The sequence below is a fragment of the Mastigoproctus giganteus genome, chromosome 9, assembly GCF_048544385.1.
Source record: "Mastigoproctus giganteus isolate SK-2022 chromosome 9, ASM4854438v1, whole genome shotgun sequence".
Lineage (NCBI taxonomy): Eukaryota > Metazoa > Arthropoda > Arachnida > Uropygi > Thelyphonidae > Mastigoproctus > Mastigoproctus giganteus.
In genome coordinates, this window is record NC_143583.1 from 224,658,762 (window position 1) to 224,685,193 (window position 26,432).

General features: G+C 36.9%; 1 protein-coding gene across 7 annotated transcripts in view; it reads left to right on the plus strand.

Moving 5' to 3' along the window:
* The window catches only part of Arfrp1 (ADP-ribosylation factor related protein 1), a 262,721-nt gene that overhangs the window by 67,370 nt on the left and 168,919 nt on the right, over positions 1 to 26,432 (plus strand). For all 7 annotated transcript variants that reach the window (XM_090381339.1, XM_090381340.1, XM_090381337.1 and 4 more), the window contains exon 5: positions 16,930 to 17,011. In XM_090381339.1, the coding sequence (XP_090237465.1) occupies positions 16,930 to 17,011 (82 nt within the window). The remainder of the gene's footprint in view (positions 1 to 16,929; positions 17,012 to 26,432) is intronic.

The window sequence follows — 26,432 nt, forward strand, 5'->3', positions numbered from 1 at the left end:
TTTCAAAAAGGATGTAGAGCTGCTGGAACGAGTACAGAGAAGGGCAACAAGATTAGTGAATGGAACAAAGGGTGCTCTTACGAAGAAAGGCTTAAGTTTTGCGAATTACAGTGTCTGGAGACTAGGCAGCAGCGAGGTGATCTGATAGAGGTGTACAAAGCCTTGAATGATTTGAGCATGCTCAATGCTGATGGGATTCTTCCTCTTGCTCAGAATAATCACCTGAGAGGGTATAAATTCAAATTGAGGAAAGACAGATGTAGGATAGATGTGCGGAAATTTGCCTTTAGCCAGCGGGTGGTTGGTAGGTGGAACAGACTTCCATCCCTTGTCGCGTATGTTCCCCCCCTGAAATAATTTAGACAGATTCTTGTAGACAATATGTTCAAAAACTCATATGCTTAAAAAGTTCTTATCATGCACAATTTTCAAATATTGCAGGTTAATGACCTAAATAAGTTTAAGGCTCAGCTGGACAGGTATTTCGAATGAACAGAGGGGTAAAGTGGAAGTGGTTATTTTTTATTTATTTATTTATTTTTTTTTTTTTTTGGCTGATGCTGCATAAGCTTGCTTTCTTGCATCAAATGCCTCTACTAATGCTAATGGTAATTTCTGTTCACTGATTTTTTTTTTTTTTTTTTTTTTTTTTGGGGTTGTAAAATCTAAAACAGTGAAAAAGGAATAAGCGTCGATTAATAACAAAACACTGCACGTAGAAACTGCAACGAACACGATAAGCGCAAGTAAGATAGGAGTAAAAAGATTTTGAACAGAGTTTTTATGGAATTTTATTTTACCGTGCTGTAGTTTTCTTCATCTTTTAAAAGGAAGCAGAAATTTTTACCAGTTGAATTGAAGATTAAGATTTTAAACAGACTTTCAAAGGGAGAAAGTGGGTCTTTGTTTGTAAAATTTTACAAGGTTGAAAAGTCAATCATAACAGATATTAAAAACAACAAGGAAAAAATTTTAAAGTTCACATCAAAACTTGATTCAGATGGTTCAAAAAAAAAAAAAAAAAAAAAATCCATGAGAATGGTTTCTTTGTGGTGAACACAAAGTATAGGAGAACCCATATCTGGATTTTTGTTGTGTGAAAAGGTGCTGGATTTTAACAAAAAATTAGGTGGTCCCTCAGATTTTAAAGCCAGTGTTTTTATTTCTAAACTTACTAAACTTTTTTTTTTAGTCTCCAGAACAGTATTTTTGATAAGTTCGAAAATCCGAACAAATAATAAGTCCAAACTAACCCCTGACCAAATTAATTCAGATTATTGATGCTCCACTGTAGTTACATTAAGGTTGGCTCATGGACAAACATAGTCATTTCTAAAAGAGCTGGAGCTCAAGCTGTCCACATCATGGAAGGGACAATATTGTCACCAGGCAGTAATAGCAGAAAAGCATTATTTTCTCAAACTGTTTTAATACCTGCATTGAAATACTACCCTGCTTTACTTTATTTGATAAAGTAAATATATTTTATCAAATACATTTACTTTATTTGATAAAGTAAATATATTTTATCAAATACATTTACTTTATGTATTTGAATATTGGGTCATAGGACTTTTATTATTCACATAATGAAAGTTATGTTTCAGAATTGCATGCAGCACTGTTTGACAGTTTTATTCTGAACATTACTTAGCTGTTCATTTAGATTTGATGCTGTTATTAATACTAATACATTGGTGTTAATATTAGCAAATGAATATTAGAAAGGAAGCAAGCTTGTATAGAATTGGCCAAAAAATTAATAATAAAAAAAAAAATTATGGAAAAATAAAATAATTCCCAAATCATCTGTCCACTTCCCCCTCTCATAACACTGGTCAGCATCAATTTCCCCCCCTGAAATAATTTAGACAGATTCTTGTAGACAATATGTTCAAAAACTCATATGCTTAAAAAGTTCTTATCATGCACAATTTTCAAATATTGCAGGTTAATGACCAAAAACCAAGACCTGTTGTTAAAGCTTCATTTCCTACATTTCCATTTAGACTTTTTTCCCCGAAAACTTGGAAGCGGTCTCTGATGAACATGTTGAAAGGTTTGACCAAAAAATTTGGAAAACAAAGATACCTGGGAAAATTGAGTCCAAATATGTTGGCAGATTACAGTTGGAATCTCGTATGGAAGACACCGATGGATGATTATAAAAGGCAGAAAATGACAAAAGTGTATTAGTATTAAAATGGTCACATGGTGCAGGAAGCCTATGGCTTATGCTGCACCAGCCAAAAAAAAATAAAAAAATAAAATGAATAAATAATAATAAAATAAAATAACAAAAAATGCATAAAATAAAATAACAAAAAATGCATAAAATAAAATAACAAAAAATACATAATATAAAATAATAAGAATAAAAAACAAATTAATAATAATAGAAGAAAATTTTTAAAAAATAATAAAAATTAGTAAGAGAAAAGGAAATGGACAACCTATGCATTTCCCTCTCCCTTAGGTAATTATTATCCAGCTGACCTTTGAATCTCACCAGATTTTCAGCCTCTACCACCTTTTGTTATCAGATAACCATTTTTGTTAGTAGAATAAGCTTAATAGACCCACCAGGTTGTTCAATGTTTAGTACTTTTTTTGAAGACTAAATACACAAGGCATAATAAGTTATGGGTTGAAATTAACTATATAATATCGGTGTAAATACACCATAATTTACCCATAAATTTAAATACATAAGTAGTGTAACGGCATCGTTTGATTTTATCTCATATTGCCCACTGAGAATAAATAACACTACTGTTATTTATTCTCAGTGGGCACCACCACCCAGATGCATTTCAGAGCTAGTTGACTCACTCATCGGTGGGCGAGGTTGCCGTTACACTACTTACGTAGTTAAATTTATGGGTAAACTATGGTGTATTTACACCAATATTATATAATATTTATGTATGAAATGGCGCTTCCGTAGCCAGGTGGGAAGGAGTAGCAGTGTGTAGCACACACTTCTTGATTAGACCCGGGTTCGAGCCCGTCACCACCAAATGTGGAAAGGTCAGGGAATGACCACTGCATATTCCGGAGCAATATGGCCTTAGTTGCTAATGCTCCTAAAAACCAAATAACAAACAACAGACTATATGAAATACAGTACTAAAATTTAGTAATCCCTTTAATCCCTTTTCCCTTAAAATTGGTGGGTGTTACAGCAATATGGTTGCCATATTTTAATTCAGCAACGTCACATTTAACAGATCCCTGTTAAAATTCAAGGTGATTCTTGAATTTTAACATGGAGTGAAAAAAAAAAATATTTTTTTTTTTGCTGACGAGTGTAATTTGTTCAAACTAACCACTTCCACAACATCAGTTGGAAGTTTGTTCTAACAATTAAACTTTCCCTCTGGCTGAAAGCAAATTTCAGCCCATCTATTCTGCAACCTATCCATCCTGAATTTAAATTTATGCTTGTTCAGTTGTTTTGTATGAACAGTAGTACAGATACTTGAACAGCCAATCCATTTAAAGTCTTTAACACGTCAGTCAGATCTCCTTGCAGGTATCTAGTTTTCAAACACTCCAATTTGCAGACCTGAAGCCTTTCTTAGCAAGACTACCCCTTTATAGTCTACACTTCTCTGCACCCATTCCAACAGATCCACACCCTTCATAAAGTGAGCCTCCAGACTTGTACTCAGTACTCAAGATGTGGCCATATTGCCATTACAACAGAGTAATTACCTCATTATCCCTCTGACAAAATTCCTGTAAATCATTGTATTCATTGTATTCCATTGTATTCCTGTATATATCACTTCCATGAGCTGCCTAACAAGCCATCTGCATTGCTCAGAAAACTTCATGTCTGGCTGCACAATTATTCCCTGGTCTTTTCTCATTCTATTCTGTCAGTGTGGCACCACATAGAATGTTATTCTGGGATTACAGCTACATACTCAGTAAGTTGGATTTCGTTGCTTGGATGTGAACAGTGCAGACACATTGCTGCACTTGATTGTATATGGTGGCTGTGCATTTTAGAACTTCATAGGTTAGGTTTTAGAATATATATATATTTTTTAATTTAATATACTAAATTATAGTTAATATGTAGTGTGAATTCATATAATCATGTAGGTTTAGACAAACTTTTGGAGTGAATGGCTGGGTGAAATGAAAAGTTTTTTTTTTTTTTGCTGGTGCATAAGCTTGCTTTCTTGCATCATATGCCTCTAACTAATGTCAGTTAAGTATTTATAAACACAGCTTAATATTCAGAAGGTCTTTGTAATTGATAGTTTGGTGGGAGAACTTTGTAACTTCCATTCAATAGCCTAAATTTAACTTCACTAATGGTTAAAGTTTTGTTAACAGTTTCATTTCTGTAATAGTTTATTAATTTAAATCCTGTAATATATTTTAATTTTAAATGTTGTAATTTTTATAAAGTTCAAATTTAACCCTTAATAATGGTTGCTACAAGACTTACAATACAATACAAAGTCCAAGTACACCTTTCCCAGGATGGAAATGTCTGCAGGAATTTCCAGTGTGTGTCATGAGTTTGTCATTTTTATAGCCTGTGGCATGTATTCTAAGGTTGGTCTAGTGGAAACCCAACTCAGCTGATGATTGTCTTCTTTGCACCCAATGTGTGAAACGATCAGTTGCAAATTAGAACTTGGTGCATAATTTAAGTTACTGAATAAATGAGTGCTTGTCCTAGAAACAAATGTAATTGGGAACTCATCAGGGACTCAACTATCTTGTGACCTGTCAACTGATGCAACTGATTTGGATTCCAAATTAAATGAACACTACCTGATAATCTGTTGAATAAATATAGGATTATGCTGAAAAAATACCACGAGTTAGGTCTGAATGTGTATGGGTCTGCAATTCTGTCCAGACATGACAAGAGGGAATATATGCTGTGAAAGCCTTGTGGATTACTGCAAGACATTTGTAGAGAAATTTTTAACAGCATGGCCTGCATTTGTATTTTTGGAAGCTACTAGGCTTTTCATACCAACAAAGAAATACTATTCAAGGTCATCTAGGTTTATGGATGCCTAAATGGATGTCAGATAAACTAATGAGACTCATGGCAGAGAAGAAAAATGCATGGAATGCATATAAATTATCAGGTGATGCAGAAGTCTATGGTAGATACAAACTAGTCTGTAATCAAGCCACAAAGCAAATTAGGCAAGCAAAGGCAACTTACAAGAAATACTTGGCAAAGGACTCAAAGAAAAACAGCAATGACTTCTTTATTTAGTTAAACTCTAGAGGGAAGGGGATGAATCAGATTAATCCACTTGATATCGATGGTTCGACTGTTGATGATCCCGTTCAGGTAGCTGACAAACTGAATGAGCATTTTGCATCTACATTCACACATGAGGAGTTATTCAAGGAGGAGAGGGCCAGATGTTCAGAAGTATAGAAGTTTAGCTCTAGCAGGGAGCTAAATGAATTTGTAATAACTGAGAGCAAACTGGAGGAGAAATTGTTGAAGTTAAACATAAGAAATTCACCCGGGGGTGGATGGGATCTATCCAGTTATATTAAAGCAGGTGGCAAAGGAAGTAAGCAAACCCTTATCAATAATTATGAGAGCATCCTTGGACTCAGGGAAATAGTAGCATAGGAACGCCTTGGCATTGGGGCAGATACCAAGGGCGCCAGTATAAAAGGGCCCCACTGGCAGGACATATCAGTTCTGTGCCAAGCTATTTCAACACCCGAAGCTAGCTGACGAAATGGCGCCCCTAGATGATGTTGCATCAGGATTAGAGCAGAGTGCAGGGTGAAAATTAATTTTTGCCAAATGGTGTGTTTACAGAGAGCAATTCAAGTCTGTATGTCCATAAATTTGAGTACATACTGTATAGCAGCATTTGCAGTCCAGAACGTAGCTCTGAAGGGAGCATTCAGGCGACCGCTTCATCAGCACATGCATAGCAGTTCACAATTCATGCATTGTATCTGCACGTGTAGCACAGTGGTATCTTCACTGTCCTCCCCACACTGGGTGGAAAGGGCCCGGGTTCGAATCCTGTCGATGACGCGAGGAACTTTAATGGGTTTTTTCAGACCGTGACTGATTTAGTCAGTCTCAGGCGTAGAGACAAGGTTTTATCCCCAGAATCTGGGGGTTTTGCATACAGAAAAACAGGCAAATTGACCAGAGAACACATGCAATTTACAGACATAAATACAGGTTTATGCAAGAAATTACGGGTGACCTTAATATAATAATTTGAATTTAAATTCACGCATTGCGTACGTTCTATGATACTGAAAAAGTTAGAAGTTATAAATAATGTGTGTATAATGGTTTGTGCTTAAACACAGGTTATTGTGAATATTGCAATTTATAATTTAAATAAAACAACAAAAGCCCAACAAACCAGAGCCTACAGTCCGAATGTGGAATATGCCTTATCTGCCCACTGGCTATGGATACATAGAAAGTAGTTAACCAGCTCGACTTCCTGGGTTGTTGAACAAGTGGTTGGATAGGTTTTACGGGTACTACTAAGTTGCAGCACTATTACCAAAATTGTTTGAAGGCCAGCAGTGCGACAGTGCTACCCAGTTGTCTCTTATATTCGTTATATGGAAAATTTTCATCATTCTACGGAGACTTTTAAATGTAATAACCAAGGGGAATTTGAAAAACATAAAAAAAAATTTTTTTTTTTTTTTCCCTAGAAAGAAGTTTGTTAAACAGAGGTCTGACTGCACTTATTATTTATTATAATTTTACCAATTATCGAAAAAAAGGTGCGTAGCCATGAATTTGCCAAGGGCACCAAAAACCTAGCTATGCCTCTGCAGAGGAAGTCCCCATGGACTGGAGATTTGCAAATATGTCCCCAATTCCCAAAAGGGGATCAAAGGGTGACACGAATAATTACAGACCTGTTAGTTTAACCTCTGTTCTGGGGAAAATAATGGAGTCACTGGTTAAAGAAGCATTGCAGGATCGTCTAGACAAGACTGCAGTCATAGTTCAAATCCAGTACGAGTTTGTTAAGGGGAAGTCTTGTCTGACCAATTTGATTGCATACTATGATATCATATACTTGGATTTGAGGAAAGCTTTTGACACTTGCACATGGAAGACTGCCGTACAATTTGGAGCTGTATGGCATTGAGGCCAGTTGCTGCTATGGATAAAAGCATAGTTGAGCGGGAGAAGTTGGAGAGTGGTAATCAGTGGACACTACTCTTTATTTACTAATGTTATTAGTGGAGTCCCCCAGGATTCAGTGTTGAGTCCATTGTTGTTTTCTATATTTATCAATGATATTGAAGGTATATCAGGCATAATGTCCAAGTTTGCAGACGATATGAAGGTTGGCAGGGTTGTTAATGACGTTAATGACAGTATGCTACTGCAACAGGATCTAGAAAAGTTGGACAGATGGGTTGAGAAGTGGCAACTGAAGTTTAACATTGACAAATGCAAAGTACTGCATATGGGTAGCAGCAATCCCAGAGTAACGTACCAACTGTGCACTTATGTTAGTGGAGAATGAAAAAGACCTGGGGTAATTGTGCAGTCAGATATGAAATTTTCTGAGTAGTGCAGACAGGTTGCCATAGCAGCTCATGTTGTGTTGTTAGTAATATACAGGAATATTGCTATCAGGGATAAGAAGTTGATTATACGCTTTTATAACATTAGCATTAGTAGAGGCATTTGATGCAAGAAAGCAAGCTTATGCAGCATCAGCCAAAAAAAAAAAAACAAAAAACCACTTCCACTTCACCCCCTCTGTTCGTTCAAAATACCTGTCCAGCTGAGCCTTAAATTTATTTAGACTATCAACTTCCATGACAAGGGATGGAAGTCTGTTCCACCAACCAACCACCCGCTGGCTAAATTCAAATTTTCACACGTCTATCCTAGATATCTTTCCTCAATTTGAATTTATGCCTTCTCAGGTGATTATTCTGAGAGAGAGGAAGAATCCCATCAGCATTGAGCATGCTCAAACCATTCAAGGCTTTATACACCTCTATCAGATCACCTCGTTGGTGCCTAGTCTCCAGACACTGTAATTTGCAAAACTTAAGCCTTTCTTCATAAGAGCAACCCTTTGTTCCATTCACTAATCTTACCTTCTCTGTACTCATTCCAGCAGCTCTACATCCTTCTTGAAATGAGGCCTCCAGACCTGTATACAGTACCCTAGGTGTGGCCTGACCATTGCCTTATACAAGGGAATAATCACCTCCTTATCCCTGCTAGAAAAATTCCTATATATCATCATACAGCCTGTCTGCACTGCTCAGAGAACTTCATATCTGCCTGCACAACTACCCCCAGGTCCCTTTCATTCTCTACCACTGTCAGTGTAGTACCACAGAGTTGATACGTTGCTCTGGGGTTGCTGTTTCCCATGTGTAGTACTTTACATTTGTCAATGTTAAACTTCATTTGCCACCTCTCAGCCCATCTGCTCAACCTTTCCAGATCCTGTTGCAGCAGCATAGTGTCAGTAGTGTCCTTGACAACCCTGCCAACCTTTGTATCGTCTGCAAACTTCGACATTAAGCTTGATATACCATCATCAGTATCATTGATGAATACAGAAAACAATAATGGACCCAACACTGAGCCCTGAGGGACTCCACTAATAACATTAGTCCACGACGAGCAGTGTCCATTGATTACCACTCTCTGTCTTCTCCCCCTCAGCCAACCCTTTATCCACAGCAGCAATTTGCCTCCAATGTCACACTGCTCCAATTTGTGCAGCAGTCTTCCATGTGCAACAGTATCAAAAGCCTTTCTAAGATCCAAGTATATAATATCAAAGTTATTCCCTGCATCCAGTTCCTTTGTGACTGCATCATAGTATCCAATCAAATTGGTCAGGCAAGACTTCCCCTTAACAAAACCATGCTGTGTCAGAGCTATAACTGAAGTCTTGTCTAAATGATCCTGCAGTACTTCTTTAACTAGTGCCTCCATTAATTTTCCTGGAACAGAAGTTAAACTCACAGGTCTATAATTACTTGTGTCAGCCTTTGATCCTCCTTTGTGAATTGGGGTCACATTTGCACATCTCCAGTCCGTGGGTACCTCCCCTGAGTCCAAGGAAGCTCTCATAATTATGGCTAAGGGTTTGCTTACTTCTTCTGCTGCCTCCTTTAATATAACTGGATAGATCCCATCCACCCCAGGTGCTTTTCTTATGTTTAACTTCAACAATTTCTCCTCCACTTTGCTCTCAGTTATTACAAAATCATTAAGCACCCTGCTACAATTTGATAACCTTCTGCCATTTTCAATCCTTAATAACTCCTCATGTGTGAATGTAGATGCGAAATACTCATTCAGTTTGTTTGCTATCTGAGCAGGATCATCAACAGTCAAACCATCGATGTCAAGTGGACCAATCAGATTCAACCCCTTCCTTTTAGAGGTTATATAGTATGAATCAGAGCTGTAATACTCAATATGTTCTACGTTGATAATAATACAGTGGATTCCGGTTATTTGGGCCACCGGGTAATCGGGGCAGCCGTTTATTTGGGGCAAATCTTAAAAAACAAAAACCAATCGAGAAAATAGCCAGGGTTTACTTCGCTTAATTGGGACAAAATGCCGTTTAATCGGGGCAGGAGATTACCCTACGATTGTATCCGAACGTACCAACGTACCATGTAGTTCGGTCGGATTTCTGGAGGTCACAACCATAAAACAATTAGCAGTCACCTGTTTGTTGGGCTTTTCTGTTAGTGCAGTCTATCATAAACGGACAGTAAACTCGATCTTATTGAATTTGCGATAATACCGGCAGCTGGAATTCTGTGGGTTATTATGGTAAAATGTGTTTACACTTCCATGGAATCTTCAATCATATAAAAAAATAATTTTTAGAATCTTCTCTTCATTCCTAGTTTTAAAGCTTCCTAATTTGTTACTCCGTTCTCACTTGCGCTTGTTGTGTTACTTGCAATTTGTGTGTGCCGTGTTCTTTGTTTTTGATTGCTTATCTTATTACTGTTTTAAATTTCAGTCCCCACCAACAAATGTCAGTGAACAGAAATGTCAACTAGTTTAGTTAGTATGTACATATTACAGTACGTATTAATTATTCCGATTATCACGTATATTCTTCTGATTTTCACGTATCATTTATTTTTTTAATTGGTAAGGTAATAAAGGGTAAATTTGTGCTTAATATATCTTTACTTTTATATCCTATGGATAATATTCCTCCTATTTTCGCTAATTAGAATCGCTGTTTAATAGAATTAAAATTCAATTCACAAACGTGATCACAATGACCGGCGCTTACTGCACATCGTATAGTGAACGGTACTTTACTATTTTGAGTTCGTCGTAACGTGATTTGATTGTACAGTGAACTAATTGTAAAGGGGGGGTAAATTGTATTTTTAACTATTTACGTGAAACTTCGGATAATTGGGGCAGCCGCTTAATCGGGCCAAAATGCACAGTCCCGATGTGTCCCAAATAACCGGAATCGACTGTATTAGTAAATTAATAAGAGGAGTTTACCTCAATATAGTACGTGGAACACTTTCGTATGATACCCTCCAGAAATTAAAACGGAAAAAACGAAAAAATCGACAACTTACCGGTACATTAAAGTAAAATGTAGATAATTAAAGTAAAATATAAATAATTAAATAATCAGTTTAACACAATTCAAAATCAATTCAAAACAATTAAAATTCAAATTAACGCAATTAAAAGAATCTAACGAAAATATTCAAAACGATTTTCCTTCCTGAAGCTGACAATGCTTTTCGACCGCCTGTCGTGATCACAGGAATGAAAATTACCGAATCACGCTAAACCTGCAACTTAAATAGTGATTATATGTCTTCGCGCATGCGCGTAAAGGTCCACGCATCGGAGATCAAATATGGCCGCCAAACATTAACAGAATTCTCGTGTAATTTAATTTCAACGGTTTCTGCAATTAATAGTCGCGTATAATTACGTTGAACGTTAAGTAATTTGGCCTCGTTAAATAAAAAAGTATGTTTTTCGTTAATGGCATGAAAGGCTAATTCTGACGCTGCTGAACGAGAAGCACGAACTGAGGCTTCGTGTTGATTTACACGAATATTAAGAGAAAACCGCGTCGAACCCTGGTAAGACGAGTCGCAATCACCGCAAGAAATGTTGTATACTAGATCATTAATTTGTGTTGCGAACTCGGAAAGAACCGAGCGATTGTTCAGTATAGTGTGTAACTTCCGTATAGGCCTAGCTATAATTTTAAATTCGGTATCTTTAAAGAATCTGTTAAGTTGTTTGTGCCACTGTTCAACATATGGGACAGAAATAAAGTATTTTTTGATATTACTATTGTTGATTGGTGTAGTATTTTTTATCCTATCCTTAGCTTGTACCCTAATTCGATTTATTGTGTTAATGGGATAACCCCTTCAAGAATCTGCTAGTTAATATTTGTATTTCTGAGTCCAAAGCAGAATCCGTCGTTGAATATTTATAGGCATTTAGAAATTGATTAAAGATAATCGATGTTTTGTAGGTCGGACTTCGTAATTTGGACTTCGTAGTGTTCCACAAAAAGATGTATTTATTCAACAAGTTAACCAAGTAGTAAATAACATAAAAGAAACGCGACTTCCTAAATTGAATACACATGACAGTTCAGCTTTACGAGAACTTCGAGAAAATAAGGACATTATTATACAGAGGGCAGATAAAGGAGATACAGTGGTAATACTAGATAAACATGATTATATTAATAAATTAGATTCAGTTGTGTCTGATACCTCCACTTATCGTGAAGTGGACCCGGCACTGTTTACCAATTTGGTAAATCAATACAATAAAACGTTAACCACATATCGTAAAAACGACTACATTACTATGGTTCAGTTGAAGGAATTGAAGTCCAGAACATACAATATTCCTGCACTTTTTGGTCAGGTAAAATTACACAAGCCTGGATTTCCGATTCGACCTATTGTTTCCTACAAGAACTCGGCATTTTCAGCCTTAGCCACACATGTATATAATATTATAAAACCTTTTAGACAGGTTATACAATTTGGGATTAAGAATTACGATACATTATTTAATAATCTTAAAGACTGTAGACTCGGCGACAATGACAATTTATTCTCATTAGATGTTACCTCATTATATACGAATGTAAACGTTGAATACACATTAGATATTATTTGGGATATGTTAAATAAAATCTCGACACCGATTAATTATACGAAGCTGCCCATTAAGGAAATTTTTCACTTAATTAAACTATTAGCTGAGGCTAACTACATCACCTTTCGAGACAAGGTGTACAAACAACTTTTTGGATTACCAATGGGTTTGAGCCTGAGTGGCTTAATGTCAGAGATCTATCTCTCAACGATTGAGCAGATACATTTGACACCTTTTCGTCCCCGTATCACATACTATGGGAGGTATTTAGACGATGTTCTAGTTATTACTGATAGTAGTACTATCCAAGACATTTTACATTCGTTTAATAATATTCATTCTAGACTCAAATTTACATTGGAAAGGGAAGATACGGATACTAAGTCATTAAACTTTCTAAATTTCACGCTTACCCGTGACTCGAACAAAATACAATTTAGCATCTATCGAAAACCCACAAACACCGGTATGCTTCTTCATTATAATAGCTACCACCCGTTCACCTACAAAAGATCGATTATCTTTAATCAATTTCTAAATGCCTATAAATATTCAACGACGGATTCTGCTTTGGACTCAGAAATACAAATATTAACTAGCAGATTCTTGAAGGGGTTATCCCATTAACACAATAAATCGAATTAGGGTACAAGCTAAGGATAGGATAAAAAATACTACACCAATCAACAATAGTAATATCAAAAAATACTTTATTTCTGTCCCATATGTTGAACAGTGGCACAAACAACTTAACAGATTCTTTAAAGATACCGAATTTAAAATTATAGCTAGGCCTATACGGAAGTTACACACTATACTGAACAATCGCTCGGTTCTTTCCGAGTTCGCAACACAAATTAATGATCTAGTATACAACATTTCTTGCGGTGATTGCGACTCGTCTTACCAGGGTTCGACGCGGTTTTCTCTTAATATTCGTGTAAATCAACACGAAGCCTCAGTTCGTGCTTCTCGTTCAGCAGCGTCAGAATTAGCCTTTCATGCCATTAACGAAAAACATACTTTTTTATTTAACGAGGCCAAAATACTTAACGTTCAACGTAATTATATGCGACTATTAATTGCAGAAACCGTTGAAATTAAATTACACGAGAATTCTGTTAATGTCCGGCGGCCATATTTGATCTCCGATGCGTGGACCTTTACGCGCATGCGCGAAGACATATAATCACTATTTAAGTTGCAGGTTTAGCGTGATTCGGTAATTTTCATTCCTGTGATCACGACAGGCGGTCGAAAAGCATTGTCAGCTTCAGGAAGGAAAATCGTTTTGAATATTTTCGTTAGATTCTTTTAATTGCGTTAATTTGAATTTTAATTGTTTTGAATTGATTTTGAATTGTGTTAAACTGATTATTTAATTATTTATATTTTACTTTAATTATCTACATTTTACTTTAATGTACCGGTAAGTTGTCGATTTTTTCGTTTTTTCCGTTTTAATTTCTGGAGGGTATCATACGGAAGTGTTCCACGTACTATATTGAGGTAAACTCCTCTTATTAATTTACTAATTTTAGAGGTTATATAAGTAAAGAAATCCTTGCTGTTTTTCTTAGCATCTTTTGCCAAGGATTTCTCGTAATCTGCCTTCGCCTGCCTAACCTCCTTTGTGACCTGATTACAGACTAGCTTATATCTGCCATAGGCTTCTGAGTCGCTTGATAATTTATATGCATCCCATGCATTTTTCTTCTCTGTTACGAGTCTCATTAGTTCATTTGATAACCATTTAGGCCTAAACCTTGAACAATAGGTATGAAACTTTTAGTAGCATCCACGATTAATTCCTTGAAATACTTCCCACTTAGAATTTACTGTTGGTAACATCGTCAGTTGATCCCACTGTACAGAATTTAAAAACTGTCTGAGACCACTGTACTCCCCTTTACGGAAGCAAAAACCCTTTCCTTTACTCCTGATTGTAGCGTCTGACGCTGCCTATCAGACTGTTCTCAAAATTAATCAAATAGACTGAGTAATGGACTGCTTTTGCGTAGTCAGTCCTGGACTGTGTTTGCTAGTCAGTGTTGAATTGATTTGCCTAGTCAATCCTGGACTGTTTTTGCCATAGTCTGAGGGGAACAGAGTAAGTAATATTTTCTACGGAGCCCGTACCTAAGATTTTGTGACGTAAAAGCTTATATGTAAATTTAAGTTTGATCAGTGTTCGCCTGTTGAATAAATAAGATAAGGAAAATCTTGGAGATATTTCTTTTAATATTCTACAACTCTTGAACACATTTGGTATTATTGTTCTGGACCCCGTATAGGGACCGTATTTCAAGAATCGGCAAGACTATTGCGACAAATAAAGGTCTTGTAAACACATCATTATTGAACATATAATGAATGTCTTGATGAATCCAAGTACCTTATACGCCACGCCTTCTTAAAGTTTCTAAAATATGAGGTTGTGGGATGCCCTTTTAAAAGAAAAAATTGTTGGAAACAGCGTTGTTGACAGAAACTTGATATTGTCAATCGTGAATGCTTACTGGGCGCAGAACCCCCATGTAGCTGTGTGTGTTGTGTTGTTTCTGGTCGTTTTGTCACCAGGCAGGCGAACACACAAACACACAGTCTTTCCCAGGAGACAGGACAGCAGAAGACAAAGAATAGAATAGCATAAAGTTAAAAAAAAAAAAATAATAATAATAATAAATTAATTAAAATATTAAATTAATTAATTAATTAATTAAAAATAAATAAAATAAAACAAAAATAATAAATAAATAAAACAAAAAAAATAAAAATAAATAAATAAAATCTTTATCTATATCTTTGTCCACGTATTTATGCAGTTCTGCCCAAATAGTCCACAAAGAGAAAGCGTGTAGTACTGTCAAAGGGTGTAATGTCATTCAAAAACAAGATCTGCAGGAACAAGTTCTAGATATAATTATGTTAATCTGGAGTGGTGTCAGAAGTCACTGGTTGATGACGGTATCACTGTGCAGAGGAAGGATTTAGTTGTGGAGAATGATGTAGGATTTAGTTGTGGAGAATGATGTAGGATTTAGTTGTGGAGAATGATGTAGGATTTAGTTGATAAAGAATGATGTAGCATCTGTTAAAATCTTCGTGTGTTCTTGAAAACCAGAAAAATTTTGGACATTACGTCATCAGGACGACAAACGAGGCAACAAGTTGTATTTTCATTTATGAAAATACAACTTGTTGCCTCGTATAAAGCAATAGTCAGACTAAAATTTGAGTACTGCATACATGTCTGGAGGACTTATTTTAGGAGGGATGTAGAACTTTCTGAACGAGTACAGAGAAGGGCAACAAAATTGTTGAGGGGAACAATTGGTTGTTCTTACCAAGAAAGGCTTGAGTTCTGCTAATTGCATTGTCTGGAGACTAGGCACCTGTGTTGTGATCTGATTGAGATGTGTAAGGCCTTGAATGGTTTGAGTAATCTCAATGTGATAGGATTCTTTCTGTTGCTTAGATTACTCACCTGAGGGGACATAAATTCAAATTGAGGAAAGACAATTGTAGAATAGATGTGCAGAAATTTGCCTTGAGCCAGTAGGTGGTTGATAGTTGGAACAAACTTCCATCTGTTGTAGTGGTGGTCAAAAACTTAAATCAGTTCAAGGCAGAACTAGACAATCATTTGGAGTGAATAGATGGGTGAAATGGGAAAGGTTTTTTTTTTTTTTTTTTTTATTTGGCTGATGCTATATAAGCTTGCTTTCTTGTATCATATGTCTCTACTAATGCTAATATTACTAACATGTACAATTGGCAGTAAGCTGACTTTATTGATGAGTACTTTTGGTAATGCTCTCCGCTTCATCATATTGTCCCATTCCTAAAAACGTTTTCTTCTAATTAGATGATGTAGTATAGACACAGCTACTATATTATTTCTACATGTTCTTGTTTATACTCGAGCATGACTACCAGGTCAAAGAGTTTGCAATAAATTATGAATATAGTCGTTAATCGTATTTAGCAGTCATGGGCTTGTATCACAGTCCACTCAAACCATATGCGCTACTGCACTCTTCTCCTGACCACTTGGCTATATAAGACCTGATCTTAAGTACTTGCTGAGAGAGAGAGAGAGAGAGAGAGAGAGAGAGAGAGAGAGAGAGAGAGAGAGAGAGTTGTTTTCTTTGCTATATATCTAACACCTCCCAGGTTTTTTCTTGTATATTTGTTTATTTTTGCTTTGTAATTTTACTTTTAACTTGTTTTTTGTATTTTATTTTATAAATTTTTTCATGTTAATTTATTATAGAATAAAGGTTAAAAATTAAAGAAATACTTACTCATATTGCATTGCATACTTGCAAACAGTGCATAATTAACTAATACACTAATAAAGTGTTAATTTTTTTTATTATAGAAGGTGATATCCATTTTTAGTAAACATCAGAAAGTCATATAAAATACAGCTCTCACGTTTACTAACTGTATTTATTTTTCTATTCAATAAAAATAACTTTCTAGTTGTTTAAAACAGCTGGAAAGTTTTAATATTATATTGTTATTAGTTTTATTAGTTCAATTATATTTAACATGCTGAGTAATATAACAAGATTAAAGAAAATTTTCATATAATTTATCAAATTTCTCCTCAAGCTGCATTTGAGAGAGAGATCATTAGATGTAGTTTGGTCACCTCTACCATATAATCTTCATAATTGCCTGAAGAGTTAAATATTTTTTACTGGTTAATTCAAAAAACTGATGTCCTAAATGACTATTTTTCATTTCAGTATTATGCAGAGTCTCATGCTGTGATATACATTATTGATTCTTCTGATAAAGACAGATTAAAGGAATCTAACCAAGCTTTTGGTAAGTTTTTATTTTTACATGCTTAATTTTAAAATGATTTAGACTGTTTATGACCACAGTCTTGAAAATTTTACAGTTATTGCATACGTGCCAGGATTTATGAATATTTTGAAAATTTACAAAACTTATGATTTTGTTTTGTGAAACTTCCTTCTTTTAGGCACATTCATAAATATGCACAGTTATTATGTGTGGATATGCATATTAGCATATCCACACATAATAACTTGACTTCCAATGATTAAATTTTCATTAAACTTTTATTTGGCTCATTTAGAAAGATCTGTAGTATCATTCAAAATTTCATTAAAACTAGTTGTATCCACTGTAACATATGGCATCTTTCTGATTATGCCATAAATAGTTTAACCTAGATCCTTCAGTCTTCACCATTCTTGTTTAGCAGCGATATAATTTGTTTAGCAGTGATATGGGATATATGCATATGTCTCTATTTTCAGGTGGTTTATTGCAGTAGATTCCATTTTGGATGTAGGTACATTATATCGTCTCTTATCTAAGTTCGGGTCTTCTATAAATGACACGTGCACATTCATTGTTGGATTAGCCTAGGTTATTTGATGCATTTGTTTATATGACTCAGCAAGTGGGTTAACTTGGCGCAGAATCTCTTCCAATTGCATTACTTCGGCCATACACCCTTGGTTTGATTGTTTTTCACGCCGTTTTGTTGTTGCTTCAGCAGAATCGAAAATGTAAATTTGTCCATATCCTGGTTTATTTGGATATAGCAGTGAGACCAAATGGTAAATCTGGCCATGTATTCTAAAACAGTATAGAACATTTCCAGGTGTTAATTTAATCTCTGCACCCATTGATGCAAATGGCATTGCTGAGTTGTACTTGCGTTTGTGTTCTCTGTACTTATTTGCTCCATGTGTATCCCCTGTAAGCTCTTGTAATGGAGTAGGTGTCTCAGACAATGGGTCAAGTGAAACATCATGACAGCATTTAGTGTATTTATTCAATGTGTTTAACTCCTGTCCCCAATATCTTGCATTATAATACTCACAGTTGTAACACATATTTCCTATGTCATGCTCTTCCACATTAATTACAGCTTGTTGATTATTCACATCCAGTACTGTACTTGTATTTGATTAATCCTACGGCGTTTTGCCCGTCTTCTCATTTCCAATCTTGTTTCTCTTTCTTCAATGTTTTCTGTCCATCTTCGTAGTCACAGAGTCTCATTTCGGTCTCTTAGTCTATTAGATCTCTCCTCTAATGTTTCATTAGCATTTCTTCTACATTTTCTCAAAGTTTTCACACACTGTTCAGCCATTTTTACACATCTCAAAACCTAGACAGATAAAATAAACATACATCGATAGCTTTCAGGCATAGGTTGCCTTTGTTCAGTCGAAAAACATTAGTACAAAAATTAATAAAGAATGCCCAGTATGGTGGTCATGTGAAGTGAACCACGTGAATGGGTACTGGCAGCAATTAGAAGTTGAAAAAACGTTAGTACAAAAATTAATAAAGAATGCCCAGTATGGTGGTCATGCTTTCTGGGTATGAGGTTGCTAACACGTTGGTCAAGATTTTTGCAGCTCTGATGAATGCTAAGTTTTCATTTATATTTAGTTGTTTTATTGATTTAACTGTTATACTAAATTATTTTCTGTAAGTAGCTTTATAGTTCTAGCCAAGCTCCGTGGTTTGTTTTGAAAGTTAATACTTAGATTTTACGTTCGTAACTTGCCACCATTGTTATACGATACAGACTACCGTAAAGTTTAACATAAAATTAGATAGCGAAATACGTAGTAGTGTATTAGAAATCTGTTAGATTAGTACAGTATTATCAATAAAATTTATTAATCTTATTAAATTTCATTGTTAATTGAATTATACTTAAATGGAATCGTGACTCAGACTACAGCACCAAAGCAGCTGTCACAGAATAGCCAAAGTGCTGTGGCTCTTGGGAGAACTGAATGGGTGATTCTCCCATGCATCACAGTCTAAAACAATGTGCAAAATGTGAAATGTTTGCAGATCTGTCTAGAACAGGCATGATCTAGCCAAGGAGGATGTCTTCGTGTGTGCTAGGTGCAGAGACTGTGAAGAAATTAAGCACCAACTCAGCATTCTGATGGGTGTCTATGAGAGTTTGAGGTGTATGGTAAATGCCCTCAAAAAAATTAATGAGGGGGCCCATCAAGCTCTCAGCTGCCCAACTCAATGCCAGAGCTCGTTCCTGTGCATCAGGCAACACAGCGGCAATTTCCAAGGCAGAATGCACTGGTCCCACAGGAACTAGTTATTGTCGGTGATTCTGTTGTCAGGGAGACAGAGAATATAGTATGCAAAAAGGATAGGTCGAACAGGACCAGGGTATGTCTGCCAGGGGCGACATTGTAGAGCAGATATCATCTTTTAAGGGCACAAAAGGTGATATTGTTGTACACGTTGACCTTAACATTAAGAGATCTGCAGATTTACTTAACAAGTGCAGGTCAATGCTGAAAAAAAGTCGCGAGTTAGCGTTAAATTTGAAAGTGTCTGCAATTCTGCCCAGACACTATAGGAGGTAGTATATGATGAGAGCCTTGTCAATGGATTTGACCCTGGAGAGATTGTGCAAGGCTTGCGGGGTAGAATTTTTTTCAGCATGGTCTGTGCTTGCTAACAGGAGAGACTTCTTCTACAGTGATGGGATACACTTAAATAGAAAGGTGCAAGAATCTTTTCTGATGCTATCGAGGCAGTGTTAGGTGGGTTGGAAAACTGCTACTTTGGGGGGGGGGATTCACAGACTAAAAGATTAATGGTAGCCGCAGGCAGAAGCAAAAGCGATTCTTGCACTGCTTCTATTGTAATGAGCAGCAGCCTAGAGATGCCATCCAGGAGAACCATGTTTTTCTTTTTAATGAGACTAAAGTAATTAATATTTTATTTTATTAAAAATATTTTATTTTAGACTAAAGTTATTAATATTTTACTTGTTAACAGGAGAGATTGCTTCTACAGGGATGGGATACACTTAAATAGAAAGGGTGTAAGAATATTTGCTGATGCTATCGAGGCAGTGTTAGGTGGATCGGGAAACTGCTAACTTGGGGGGAGACAAAGACCAATAGATTGACAGTAGCCACTGGCAGAGGTGAAAGAGATTCTTGCACTGCTTCTATTAGAATGAGCAGAAGCCTGAAAAACAAGATGCATGGTATTTCAGAGACTGCTGGGAGCCATTGCGGTACAAGTAAACACATGGGTTGTGTTAGGGTAGCTAAGAATAGAAACAGGTGCAGGTATACATGCGTGTACACCAATGCTAGGAGTTTAGTAAATAAATTTGATGAATTTGAGGTATTGCTCAAAACATCAAAGGCAGATATTGTGGGGATATCAGAGACGTGGTGTCACACAGATATAAGGGATGCAGAACTGCAATTTGGGGAGTACAACGTCTACAGAAAGGATAGACAGGATAGGAAGGGGGGAGGGGTTATGCTATTAGTTAAGAAACACATAAAAACCGAGGAAGTGAAGCCAGTCGATATCGCTGGACAGTGCAGTTTGGTGTGACATAAGCATTGGGAGATCAAAATTGAGAGTAGGAGTGTGCTATAGGCCTAATGACTCTGATGAGTATAATAAGGAACTGTACAGGGAAATAGAGTGGGCCAGTAAATCAGAGAGTCTTATAATGGGGATTTTAATTTCCCAGATATTGACTGGAATTTGGGGGCTGGTTACTCACACACTAGCAGGGCTTTTGTGGATTTATTGGATGATTGTTTTCTACATCAGCATGTTCGGGAGGCAACTAGAGGGAGTAATACTCTTGATTTGATTATCAGAAGTGATTCTTCATGCATTAAGAATCTGCAGATAAATGAACCACTAGGTGGCAGTGATCACAGTGTGCTGAAGTGGGATTTACTCAAAGAGGTAACTACCATTAGGGGTAAAGGTAAGGGTTATTGCTTCCGTAAAGGCGACTACGATGGACTGAGACAGTATTTAAATTCTATACAGTGGGACCAACTGATGATGTTACCAACAGCAAATTCAAAATGGGAAGCATTCAAAGAATAATCTTGGAAGCTACTAGGCTTTACATACCAACTAAGAAATATTGTTCAAGGTTTAGGCCAAAATGGATGTCAGATGAACTAATCAGGCATATGGCAGAGAAGAAAAATGCATGGGATACTTAAAAATTAACACATGACACAGAAGCCTATGACAGATACAAGTTGATATGCAACCAAGTTACAAAGGAGGTTAGGCAGGCGAAGGCAGATTACGAGAAATCCTTGGCAAGGGATGCAAAGAAAAACAGCAAAGAGTTCTTTACTTATGTAAACTCTAGAAGGAAGGGGATGAATCAGATTGGTCCACTTGATATTGATGGGTCAACTGTTGATGATCCTGCTCAGGTAGCTAACACACTAAATGAATATTTTGCATCGACATTCACACATGAGGAGTTATTCAGCAAGGGGAATGCCAGAGGTGTATTCAACTCTAGCAGTAAGCTACAGAATCTTGAAATAACTGGGAGTAAAGTGGAGGAGAAACTGTTGAAGATAAACACAAGAAAGACACCCGGGGTGGATGGGATCTATCCAGTTATATTAAAGGAGGCAGCAAAGGAAGTAAGCAAACCCTTAGCCATAATTATGAGAGCTTCCTTGGACTCAGGGGAGGTACCGATAGACTGGAAATGTGCAAATGTGACCCCAATTCACAAAGGAGGATCAAAGGCTGACACAAGTAATTATAGACCTGTGAGCTTAACTTCTGTTCCAGGAAAATTAATGGAGGCACTGGTTAAAGAAGCACTGCAGGATCATTTAGACAAAACTTCAGTTATAGCTCAGACACAGCATGGTTTTGTTAAGGGGAAGTCTTGCCTGGCCAACTTGATTGGATACTATGATGCAGTCACAAAAGAACTGGATGCAGGGTATAACTTTGATATTATATACTTGGATCTTAGAAAGGCTTTTGATACTGTTGCACATGAAAGACTGCTACACAAATTGGAGCAGTGTGACATTGGAGGCAAATTGCTGCTATGGATAAAGGGGTGGTTGAGGGGGAGAAGACAGAGAGTGGTAATCAATGGACACTGCTCATCGTGGACTAATGTTATTAGTGGAGTCCTTCAGGGCTCAGTGTTGAAGATATGAAGTTCTCTGAGCAGTGCAGACAGGCTGTATGATGATATATAGGAATTTTTCTAGCAGGGATATCAAGCTTAATGTCGAAGTTTGCAGACGATACAAAGGTTGGCAGGGTTGTCAAGGACACTACTGACACTATGCTGCTGCAACAGGATCTGGAAAGGTTGAGCAGATGAGCTGAGAGGTGGCAAATGAAGTTTAACATTGACAAATGTAAAATACTACACATGGGAAACAGCAACCCCAGAGCAACGTATCAACTCTGTGGTACTACACTGACAGTGGTAGAGAATGAAAGGGACTTGGGGGTGGTTGTGCAGGCAGATATGAAGTTCTCTGAGCAGTGCAGACGGGCTGCAAGAGTAGCTCATGGAGTATTGTCAATGATATACAGGAATTTTTCCAGCAGGGATAAGGAGGTGATTATTCCATTGTATAAGGCAATGGTCAGGCCACACCTAGAGTACTGTATACAGGTCTGGAGGCCTCATTTCAAGAAGGATGTAGAGCTGCTGGAACGAGTACAGAGAAGGGCAACAAGATTAGTGAATGGAACAAAGGGGTGCTCTTACGAAGAAAGGCTTAAGTTTTGCAAATTACAGTGTCTGGAGACTAGGCACCAGCGAGGTGATCTGATAGAGGTGTATAAAGCCTTGAATGGTTTAAGCATGCTCACTGCTGATGGGATTCTTCCTCTAGCTCAGAAAAATCACCTGAGAGGGCATAAATTCAAATTGAGGAAAGACAGATGTAGGATAGACGTGCGGAAATTTGCCTTTAGCCAGCGGGTGGTTGGTTGGTGGAACAGACTTCCATCCCTTGTGGTGGAGGTTGATAGCTTAAATAAGTTTAAGGCTCAACTGGACAGGTATTTTGAACGAACAGAGGGGTGAAGTGGAAGTGGGTTTTTTTTTTTTTTTTTTTGGCTGATGCTGCATGAGCTTGCTTTCTTGCATCAAATGCCTCTACTAATGCTAATATAGAATGAATACACAAAACTCTTAATAGCCGAAACACTTGAAATGAAGTTAAACACCAATTCTATAAATGTACGGAGACCATACACCGTTTCAGACTCGTCGACCTTTATGCGTATGCGTGAATATCAATATTCACATTGGTTAATAAAAATAATCTTGTCGCGGTTCACTAAGTTTAAATTGAATTTGATTTATAAGACCTTGATGTATAAGATAATTGAGCAGGCTCAATGCTGACTGGATACTTCCGATTGCTGAGACTAAGCACCTGAGGGGGCATAGATTCAAATTGAGTAAAGACAGTTGTAGAATAGTTGTGCAGAAGTTTGCCTTTAGCCAACGGGTAGTTGATTGCTGGAACAGACTTCCATCTGTTGTTGTGGAGGTTGATAGCTTAAATAAATTTAAGGCTGAACTAGACAATTTTTTTTTTTTTTTTTTTTTTTTTTTTTCAGCTGATGCTGTATAAGCTTGCTTTCTTGCATCATATGCCACAACTGATGCTAATGCGAGGTGAACCGCACGAATGGGTGCTGGCAACAATTAGCAGTTGGAAAATTTGAGCAGCATACCTAAGCATTTTATATTTCTAAATAATATAAATAAAAATCTGTTTTTCTCCCTCTATATGTATATCAAGTGACCCATATATTGCATAACTAGCCAGAGTATTAGAAGTTAATTATGGCAACGCAATGATTGAATGAAATGAGTGGACAAAATGACCAGGGGCACAGAAAAGAAAAATTCTGGATTTAAGGTATTGCGCATTTATTTTTCAAGAAGTGGCGACTTTTTTGAAGAGGGAGTTTGTTTTAATATTAATTCACTAAATATATAAATAATGATTATTCTATTAATCACAAAATATTCATGAAATATATGTATATTTCAATTTTTATTAAAATTTAGGAGAAATAAGTTGTTGTTGTTATTTGGTTTTTAGGAGCATTAGCAACTAAGGCCATATTGCTCCGGGGATATGCAGTGGTCATTCCCTGACCTTTCTGCATCCTCTGTACTTATTTCTCCTCAGGTGGGCAGGAGTGGCTTGTGCTACGCACTGCCGCTCCTGCCCACCTGAGGAGAAATAAGTACAGTGCATCAGAAAATTTGTGTGGTATGTTCAGTGAAGCAGAAACATCTCCTTTTAATCCATGGAAAAACACACTACACTTGCTGTATGTACATATCAAAAGTAATGAGAAAAATCAACACGAAAAAATAAATTCAGTGGTTTTTTTTTTGGAACTATGTTCCCTTCTACTGTAATCCTGACACTGTCTTGTTTTGTACAAAGGCCCTTTCAAGTGCTTAGGAACTATGGAGATAGAAGAAAAAAGGGGTCACAAGGTCTGTGTAATCATAGGGAAGTTGATGGCCTAAGAATGTTCTGGGTGCTATCTTTTTTTGACTGCTAACTACACCGAATATAAGGGAAGGAGGAAGAGGGGGATGTGAAAGATTGTTCCTTGTAGCTGTGATCTGTTAGTGGGTATCTGAACATTAGTGGTTAAAGCTGGGTTTGTTTCCTACATTGGGCCTAGGTTGTAGATGATTTGCATCCATTGCTTCAGTACTACCACTTTGCTTATCGGAGGTGTAAAGTGGTGATACCCATGTTTCATGTGCAGAGCAAAACTCCGGCAACACCCAATCGCTTCCATCATATAGTATGATTGATGTCTTTTGAGGTTATGATGGCCATCATGGCACGACCAAATCTTCCTTACATTTTGAAGGAAGCTTGAAAAGGGTATTAGCATACCAGCCACTAGATAATCTACAGGACTGAACCTGTTAGTAATTCTTTAGGTGGTATTCAGATCAGTTAGTGTATAATCTTACTGCTGCTACTTTGCCGGCGCATCCGTAGCCAGGTGGAAAGGAGCAGCAGTGCGTAGCACACGCTTCTTGATTAGACCGGGGTTCGAGCCCGTCACCACCAAATACGGAGGATGCGGAAAAGGTCAGGGAATTACCACCGCATATCCCCGGAGCAATATGGCCTTAGTTGCTAATGCTCCTAAAAACCAAATAGCTACTTTACCAGATAGTGACTGGAGGGAATCCAAATTGTGAATATCCAAAAAAATTTCATTACTTCATGCAATATATCCTCCCTACCTTTTCTTACTGAATACATCAAGAATAGTCACTAATAGAACAAACTTATCTGTGAGATGATCTAAACCTTCCAAACACTTTTCTCATTCATTTCACCAATATATGTGGTCTCAGTTAGTCTCAATAATGTCTGTTTCCAGTTACATTCTACCAAACCCCCCTGTACTTTTTGACAGCATCCCAGTTATTGGTGGATCCAACCACTGCTCATCTCAGTTGTCCACATTATTCCCTGTATGATTCCTTTCACTTTATAGGTGGTACTTGTGCATATGTGCATTCTGATATTCTCTGTCAGACAGTTAGTAATTTGGAATCTCCTCTATTCAATCTTCTCTCTCTCTCTCTCTCTCTCTCTCTCTCTCTCTCTCTCTACCACATTCTGTCAAATGCATCTGTTTCCTCTTTCATTCTCCCAACTCCACTAATCACTTGGAACTCTTTGACTTCCTCTCTTTGAAACTTGACTTTCTCCATTCCAACTTTCCTAACAGTAAGGTAATTTTCTTTGGTGATTTTGAATGTTCACAGCTCCCGCTGGCTTCTATTTTCTAGTCAAATGGGCCCAGCTAATTGAGATGCTGAAGCTTTTGCAATTAATAATGACCTCGCACAAATTGTTCATTTACCTACCGGAATATCAGACAATCCTAACCATGCAGCCAACACACTTCATCTTTCTCTCACAAACAACCCTTCTAAGTAGACAGTCGAGGTGAAGGGTTCTGTAGGCACCTCAGATCACAACTTGGTGATGGGCCTTCTCCAGTGGAGTCTTTCTCTTGTCATGTGGCCATTCTCAACCTCATGTTATTTAGCATTACATTTCATGTTGTTTAGAATGCAAAATGGGATGACTTGCAAGATTTCTTCTCTTCTTTTCCTTGGTCAGATTATTGTTTTAAATCTTCTGATGTCAGTGTTTGCTCAGATTATGTCAGTGAAATTATTCTTGTAGGAATGAAATCCTTTATTCCACACTACACCTTAAAATCTCATCCTTTATCTAAACTTTGGTTTTACAATGAATGTGCTAAAACTATTCAAGATAAGAACCTTGCATATCGCAATTGGCTTGCATCCAAATCTTGAGGTTCATTTTCAAAGCAATTGGCCACAACTTTTTCCCATCTCTGTTCCTACCACTGC